Source organism: Bos mutus, chromosome 15 (genome assembly GCF_027580195.1).
Source record: "Bos mutus isolate GX-2022 chromosome 15, NWIPB_WYAK_1.1, whole genome shotgun sequence".
NCBI lineage: Eukaryota > Metazoa > Chordata > Mammalia > Artiodactyla > Bovidae > Bos > Bos mutus.
Window position 1 is genome coordinate 41,353,240 of NC_091631.1, and position 8,822 is coordinate 41,362,061.

Consider the following 8,822-nt stretch of genomic DNA (forward strand, 5'->3'; position numbering starts at 1 on the left):
GACAGCCCTAGCAATGCTGGAGGCACTTTCTCATTCTTGGGGTTGAGATGGTGGGGATGGGTGTACAGTCTGAGGCTTACACTGGGAGCTGAGGTCTTTAACCATCGCCTCCAGAGGGGAGGAATTCCAGTGGCTCCCAGGTGGTAACAGTAGTTCTGAAAACGGCTGGGTTATGCCGTTGTTATTTGGTGGTATACAGCAGCAAATTTACCAACGATTTTTAGTTATACAGTTGAGTGGTGTTACACACACACACACACAGACACACACAGAATTATGCAAACATCACCATCCTCCATCTCCAGAACTCTTTCCATCTCACAAAACAAACTCTAGACCTATTAAACACTAACTCTCCAGTCCCCTGATCCCCAGCCCCATGGCAACCATCATTCTGCTTTTAAAGAACTGAAAATTCTAGGTATCTCATATAAGTGGAATCATACAGTATGTCTTTTTTTTGACTGACTTCATTCAGCATAATGTCCTTAGGTTCATCCTTGTTGAAGGACATGTCAGAATTTCCCTGGGTCTAATATGGGTTCCAGCTGTCTTCCACCAGCACTGTCCAGCAACACTGTCCATAGGTTCAGTAACAACACATAGCCTTGACTCCTGTGTACATGTGACTGTGGATGTGTGCAAGCTGGCCTCATGCTGAGATTTCCATCCTTCTTTCTAGCTTCATCTCCCAGTGCCACACACAACACACTCCAGACAGGTTGTTGCAAGAGCTAGTCCCTTCACCTTAAATACCGATATTCTCCACCCAACCAAAGTGCCCTCCTGTGTAAAATCCACCCCAGAACTCCAAGGAGCTTCTCCCCTTCCAATTCCCTGGGCTTACATCTGCTGTCATATTTTCAATACCTAGAATTATTGCCAGTTTATGTGCCCATCTCTCTTTCTGGGGAAGATTAAAATCCATACTATACACATCTTTTTAACCTCAGTCACCACATACCACTATGCTATGCTAAGTCACTTCAGTCGTGTCCGACTCTGTGTGACCCCATAGACAGCAGCCCACCAGGCTCCCCCGTCCCTGGGATTCTCCAGGCAAGAACACTGGAGTGGGTTGCCATTTCCTTCTCCAATGCATGAAAGTGAAAAGTGAAAGTGAAGTCGCTCAGTCGTGTTCGACTCTTAGCGACCCCATGGACTGCAGCCTACCATGCTCCTCCATCCATGGGATTTTCCAGGTAGGAGTACTGGAGTGGGGTGCCATTGCCTTCTCCGACATACCACTAAGCAGCCAGTAAATTTTAATTGACGTGAGTAAATGGATGGATGGATGACTTCATATCCCTCATCCTTTTTTAGAACTAAACAGGCATATATCACTCTCTCATCCATCCAAACGTCTTTCAAATATATTGTCGAGTGAAGGAGTAATCCCCAGTGCTCCATGCACTTGGAGAAAGACATTTCCTTTAAAGAACAATTCCTGGTTTAAAAATATGTGCCCTTTACGTTGGCTTCCGTCCTCAGTTGCCCAAAATCCCCTGCATGCCAGCTGACCGTATAGATTTCTGCCCTTGGGGGAGCTCGCTCGGTCAGTGGCGCGAGTCCCAGCAGCGTGCCGCCACGGCTGCAGTGTCCGCTCCGTGTTGCAGACGGCTCCACGTGCACCATGTCCGAGTGGATCACCTGGTCGCCCTGCAGCATCTCCTGCGGCACCGGCACGCGGTCCCGGGAGAGATACGTGAAGCAGTTCCCAGAGGACGGCTCCGTGTGCACGCTGCCCACCGAGGAGACAGAGAAGTGCACGGTCAACGAAGAGTGCTGTGAGTGGGGCGCCGGGGTGGGACGTGCGGGGGCTCAGAGGCTGAGGCTGCCGACGCGCCGCCGCCAACACCACCGGACTCCCCAGCTCCCAGCAGCTGCCTGACGACCGAGTGGGGCGAGTGGGACGAGTGCAGCGCCACCTGCGGGATGGGCATGAAGAAGCGGCACCGCATGGTCAAGATGAGCCCCGCGGACGGCTCCATGTGCAAGGCTGAGACATCTCAGGCAGAGAAGTGCATGATGCCCGAGTGCCGTGAGTGGGCGTGGGGGCGGGGGCGCTGGGGCAGAGGATGGAGGCCCTCAGCACGGGTATTACTGTCGAGGCTGCGCAGGTGCAGGGGGAAATACGGGCCCCCTTCCTGGCAGGGCACTTCCCCTGTAAGATGAAAGCTATGGGTGTGTGGACATCATCCAGACCCAGAGAGTGACCTCCTTTGAAGGAGCAATGCTGAGGTGGCAAGCTGGTGGCCTCTAGATAGCATTCACCTGTAACTGTGTTTTTTATGACCCCAGAGTATCTTTTCCAGGGGGTATACATGTAGGCAGGTTGTACATTCCCCTTCTTGTTCTATTGGACTTGCCTGTGGCCCCATAAAGCAATACATCTGCTCTACACACAAATGTCATAGGCCCACACATCACTACAGAGATGCACACATGCACCCAAGTACATTCTAGGGATTTCAGTGCCCAAGTGTCCAAAACCACATCATTGAGCCCATCTTTTAGCACATGGTTCTTGGGGCATGTGGAATGTTTCTGTCTCTAGTAAGACCCTATTTAGACCCTCAGGGTGTTTCAAGTGGGGAAGTGTGTATTCGTATAACAGAGCCACATTATGAGCTCCAGCTGGGCCAGGGGAAATGCAGGAGAATGACAAGAATAGTTAGTGATTTGCTGAGCCACTCCTGGCTCCATAAAGGTCACTTGGGTTATCTAAACCCACTGGTCAATTTCAATTTACTCAAGGGGCCTGAGTGGGGGACAAAGGGTAGGGGGGGACCAGATCAAAGAAAGCAAAGGGAGCCTGTTCTCAGTGGCAAACCTGGCTCTTGGTCTAGACACCATCCCATGCTTGCTATCCCTGTGGTCTGAGTGGAGCGACTGCAGCGTGACCTGTGGGAAGGGCATGCGGACCCGCCAGCGGATGCTCAAGTCTCTAGCCGAACTCGGGGACTGTAATGAGGAGCTGGAGCAGGTGGAGAAGTGCATGCTGCCTGAATGCCGTAAGTCCTGGCGCTCCTGGGAGCCACCTCTCCTCCTCTTAACCAGGCCTGCACGCTGCTCATATTGCTAGGCCCTGCAGTATGACTGCTGGTTGGAGAATCCCACTACTGTCTATGAGATACCCAAACTGCTGTTAAGTCTAAACAGGAGACTTAGATGGAAAACAGCACAGGTTCAATAAAACTTAATTTTGTAGTTCCCCACTCACCCCGTCTCCCCCAGTTTAGAGGCTAGTCTGACCCATGGGTTTTCCAATTTTTTAATTCTATTCCTCCCCACCTGTGACCGTTTTATTTACCCATGACCAGAAGGTGGACATTAACCAGTGGTTCCCTGATATGAAGACAGGCCAGCAAGTAGAGCCCTCAAAAGCCCCATACCCACCCTCATCCACTCTCAAATCTCTATGACCAGCTGAATTTATTATCTAAGAAGAGAACCCATTTTTCTGGTTAGTCTTCCCAGAGAACTTCTCTTCAGGTGGTGGAAAGTCAGACTCGTTTGCTAGGATCTGTTTTTCTGGCTTCCTCTGAAATGCACTTGCAGCCTCTGTGCTTCCTCTCCCTTGCAATTACTCAGGCTGCCTGCCTAGAGGCAGATCCCAGCTCTGTCCCTTACTGGCTATATAAATCTCAGCACATTATTTAGCAACCCTCTCCCTCATCCGCTCTGAGAATTAAACCATATAACTAGTACAAAGTGCTGAGCCCACCAAGGAAGTGTGAGCCTCCACAGCTCATCGGAGCTGGGGCTCTGGAATCTTGTGAGACGCTGTTACCAACTTAAACAAAACTCTATATCCACAGGGCCCAGTGAATGGAGAGAGAAGAAAAAGAACATTTATGGAACACTCACTGTGGGCCAGGAACTGGGTTGAGAGTATTATTACTTCACTCAATTCTCACAACCTAATAAGAAAAATATTGTTATCCCTATGTTGTAGATGGGAAAGCTACCAGAGCTCCCACAGGGAGAGAAGGGCAGACCATGAACAAAATGAGTTCTTCCTAGATCCAGCCAGCCTGGCCCCCACTTTGCAGAGATAGTGCAATTTGGAATCAACTGCCTCCCTAGAAGACATCCTGAGAATCACTCAGAGGTGTTAGCTTTCCTCCATGTGTGTGAGATGCTGGCTTAATGAGAATTGGCTGGATCTGTTATCATGATAAGCCATGACACCACTTGCTCCTTCCCTATTGAATTTTCTGTCTCTGACTCCTGTGTTTTGATGATCACCATAAGACCCAGGATGATGTGAGAACAAGAGACGCTATCTGGCTCTTACTGCAAAAGTCACAGTGTCCTTAGGATTAGTCCACAGGGGTAAATGGCACAGTGAGCTGTGCCTTCCATCAGGGAATCAGGGTCCTTGGCTGTGGAAAGCTGGTGTGTGCCACCTGAGGCTAATTTGACAACATTCTAGAAGCTTAGAGAGAGCAAAAGGCTCTGAGCTAATCTTTAAAGTCCCTCCAAAAGCCTTTTCAAATCATAAAGGGGGCACAGTATGTGGGTTTCAGTTGGGGCACAAATTCTGCATCCACTGCTTACCAACCATGTGGACTGGATAGTCAGTCTGTCCCCTGGAGCCTCAGTTTCTTCCATAAAAATGGGGTAACAGTACCTGCTTTGCATTTTCCAGAGGCTTGTGTTGAGATGTTAAAGAACAGTTAAGTATACAGATCTTGTTTCAGACGTGAGATACACTCATGCCCATCTGTGTCTTGCCAGCCATTGACTGTGAGCTCACAGAGTGGTCCCAGTGGTCGGAATGTAACAAGTCATGTGGGAAAGGACACATGATTCGAACCCGCATGATCCAAATGGAGCCTCAGTTTGGAGGCGCACCCTGCCCAGAGACTGTACAGCGGAAGAAGTGCCGCATCCGGAAATGCCTCCGAAATCCATCCATCCAGAACCTGCGCTGGAGGGAGGCCCGAGAGAGCCGGAGGAGTGAACAGCTGAGGGAGGAGTCGGACGGGGACCAGTTTCCAGGTACTGCCCCCAAGTATGGGCTGGCGTTCAGGGAGATGTCAAAGCAGTATGGGTCTTGTAGGAGTCTGCTAGTAAAAGAAGGGTGTTTCTAGGGAGCAGGCATTGTTACTGCAAAGGCATGGAGATACCCAAGAACAAGATACGTTCAAATGGTAAGTGGGCTCTAGAAGAACACACAGTATTCTGTGTGGGGAGGCAGGAAACCAGGCTGCAGACAGAGGACAGGGACCAGAACAGGAAAGGTCTACTGGCTGCTGAGGACTTGATCCTGCAGGTGAAGGTTTCAAGTAACAGACTGACTTTAACAGGCCTGTGTTGAGTGGTCTGGAGGTGGCAAAAACGGAAGCACGAAGACTGGTTTAAATTTTCTCTGTAGACAAGGAGAAAGCTTATGTGTCCCCCTCCTTCAGTATAACTTAAGGAGTTCCAAAACTAAAAAAAAAATCCCACTTAGGGCTTCACTGCTGAATAAGCTGGTCCCAGCCAAGAGTGCAATATCAGCAAAACAATGAAACAATAGCTGGGAATAGCTTTTTGTCTAATATCATTTCCATAGTCTAATATAAATATAAAATCAATAGCAAGTAATAAGTCATTAGCAAAACAAAAAAGTTGAGAAATATTAAAATGACATATGACATAACATCTATTTAGAATGCATTCCAGTATCAAATGACAAACTTCAACAATGCAAAGACCGCAATCATCTTCACACCAACCTAATATACACAGTGCTTTTTTTTTTTTTTAAATTAAGATCTAACCTAATCTTGGGGGTCAGGGAAGTTTTCTTTGAGAAAGGCAAGTCTGTTTACGTGGGAAAATAATCAATTATACCTGAGTTTACTTGATACTGGGGAAGCTAAGTATTTGGGACAGCAAAGCACTAGAGGAAGTGGTTACTTGCTCCTTGGCTGGTTGCTGCATTAATGAGCCACTACAAAACAAATGAAATTTACAGGATTCTGTAGGGTAGTTACTTGGATTGACTTAGCTGGATGACTCCTGCGGGGTTTAGCTTAGGCTTATTTGAGTGGCTGCTGTCAGGTGGTGGCTCAGGTAGGGCTGGCAAGTCTAGAAGGGTCTCGCCTGTGTTTCTGGGGCCTCTCTCCACGTGGTCTCCCCAGCAGATAGCCACACTTGCTTACACAGTGGTGGAAAAGGTTCCCAAGGGCTTTTTTTCAAGCCATGCTTGCTCTTGTCCCATTGGCCAAAAGCAAGTCATGCAGCCAAACCCAGATTCTAGGGGTGGAGGAGGAGACTCTGCTCCTTGATGGGGAAGAGCTGCAAAGTATTAATGGACCATTTTAATAGTCAATCAGCTATGAGCTAACATATGTGATAAGAACTCTAATAACTTAATGAGAACTCAACAAAGTATTACATACAGAGCAGAGAAGTCCAGACAACTACCTAGGTTTGACAGTTGTTTACTAGAGTTCAGTCTCCTGTTCTTCCCGCCATGTCTGCTGGCCTAATCAGGCCTTCTCACGCTTTCAGGCTGCAGGATGCGCCCTTGGACAGCCTGGTCAGAATGCACCAAACTGTGCGGAGGAGGGATCCAGGAACGCTACATGACTGTGAAGAAGAGGTTCAAAAGCTCCCAGTTTACCAGCTGCAAAGACAAGAAGGAGATCAGAGCGTGCAACGTCCATCCGTGTTAACCAGGGTACACGTGTCCCAGGGCTGCACTCTAGACCCCGAGAGGCACCAATGGCTGGATCGTTTGTTTGCTTGTTTAAGGCAGTTTAAATTGTGTACACTAGTTTTCATTTCTGCAGGGGGGTCCGCCCAGTAGTCCTGTGGATGCTACGGCCACCCTTCTGTACACTTCTTGGTGGGCACAGACTGGGGGTGGGGGCATGGGGCTCCCTCATCCTTAGCCGGCCCTCCTCCAGCACAAGTGAGTAGTGCCAGTCACCTGTGCTGAACAGAACGTGTCCCTCTCAAGCATCCACCTGGGTGGCAGGACAGAGACCCTGGCTTCCCCAACATGGAGAGGCAGCTGTGCCCGCAGCTGACCCTGTGCATCGGTGCCAGGGCGCAGCAGCAGGGAGACTTTCCTGATTGGGTGGGAATGAGAGCAGAGTCCCCTCATTCTTGCCTGTGGCCTGCTTGCTCTTGCAGCAAACTACTGTTTGCTTGTCTCTTCTCATTTAGTGGAACTTTAGGGTCCCTTGTTGAGTCTCCTCAGTCATCAACAGTTCTTGGGGAAACAGCTGGCAAACATGAAGAGAAGCACTGATGTTGGGTGGCTTTTCTTCTTTCACTGAGAAATTCTGAATCCAGTATCTCAACCCCTGATACTCCAAAGGAAAAAAATGATGGCTGCTTTTTTAAAAAAATATAACCAGTTCTTACACCTGAGGTAAAACATACTGAGTCTAGAAATTATTATTCCCTTCTTTTGGGTTTTTTTTTTTGGATATAATTCTCTTAGGAAGCCAGCCTTAGGAACCTTGTGATCCTAGATCCTTACTAGAACCACAGCAGCAAAATTGGCCTCTAGAGCAGTCCCAGGCTTGAGTTTTTTTAAACCTTCCAACACAGACTTTTAAATCAGCAAACCAGTTTCTAACAAGAAAACCTTTTTTTCAGTTATGCAAACATTCTGCCGAGTTTGTCTGCAGTCCACCAAGCCATTCCTTCAACAAAAATACTATCTTAGAACTTGAAAGGGTTTTTATAGTCATAAAATTTTATATGTAGAGAGAAAAAGTGTTTCAGAGACCAAGACAAATCCAGGGAGAAAGGAATGTCACAGAATCAAGTTAGCAGAAAAATCTGGTGGGAAGTCAAACGTACATACATCAGCCCTCCGCACCAAGGGTCTGGTCCTCTGACACCACCACAGGGAGGGTCATGGTTTTCCGTTCCCTTCCACACACAACCACACCAAATTCAGGGAGACTGACTACCAAGGATTAGTGTAAAAGGACGTTTTACCAACTTGAGTCCATCAGCAGTTTCTACTCACTCATTTACTGTTAAAATCACTGTTCTGCTCTTGTTGCAGGCCTTCTTTATCGTGCTTAATCCAAATATGTACCATGGATGAGATGCATACAATGCTTTGAATACACCTTTAAGAATTTGCATTGAATACTTCAGGATATTCCAAACACAACATTATATATATATATATATATATATATATATGCTACAGCCTTGAATCTGTACTAACTACGAGAGAGACTATTCAATAAAAAACTCATTGGGTCTGTCTTTTGTGTTTTAAACTAATTCAGTGTTCAGAAGGTTGGGTCTTTTTTTTTTTTTTTTTTTTACAATTGTTATCCATTTCAGTCATACTCAGTAAGAGATATGCCTTTTGCACCCTCATTCTGGAGGGACCACTATTCCATTGCTGAGCTTTCTGGGGGTCTGAATTGTTTCCAACATTATTTTTTTAATCCTTCAAGTGAACTGCTTTCTCCTCCCTTGTACAAAGCAGTACAAAATATAAATAAATAAGAGGTTTAATTTCTATTTGCACAAAAGAAAAAGCCCTGATATAGAATCTGCTTGCTTTTCCAACATTACTCTCAGCTATCTAAATGCATCCTTCCTCCCAACCCATGAAAATCAAAGTTCCACAGAGTGGCAATTTCTAAGGACAAGCAACCCTAGTATCTCATGTTCTTGTTTGGTCCTGTTTGGGTAAATTTTAATCCAAATTTTGGAGACTTAAAACCAGGCAACTGGTTAATGAATAAGAATGGGTAACATGTTTCTTGTTACGTAAGTGTTAACTCTTTTTTGTTTGCACAAGGGGGAATTTATACAAAACGTCAAATCTCTTTCTTACCAAAGTC

At 47.0% G+C, this 8,822-nt stretch overlaps 1 protein-coding gene across 1 annotated transcript in view; it reads left to right on the forward strand.

Moving 5' to 3' along the window:
* Positions 1–8,309, forward strand: part of SPON1 (spondin 1) — a 314,673-nt gene extending 306,364 nt beyond the window's left edge. Inside the window, exons 12-16 of the mRNA XM_070383983.1 lie at positions 1,617–1,787; positions 1,874–2,041; positions 2,850–3,014; positions 4,744–5,007; positions 6,508–8,309. Coding sequence (XP_070240084.1) covers positions 1,617–1,787; positions 1,874–2,041; positions 2,850–3,014; positions 4,744–5,007; positions 6,508–6,671 — 932 coding nt within the window. The 3' untranslated portion in view covers positions 6,672–8,309. The remainder of the gene's footprint in view (positions 1–1,616; positions 1,788–1,873; positions 2,042–2,849; positions 3,015–4,743; positions 5,008–6,507) is intronic.
* Positions 8,310–8,822: the final 513 nt, after the last annotated feature.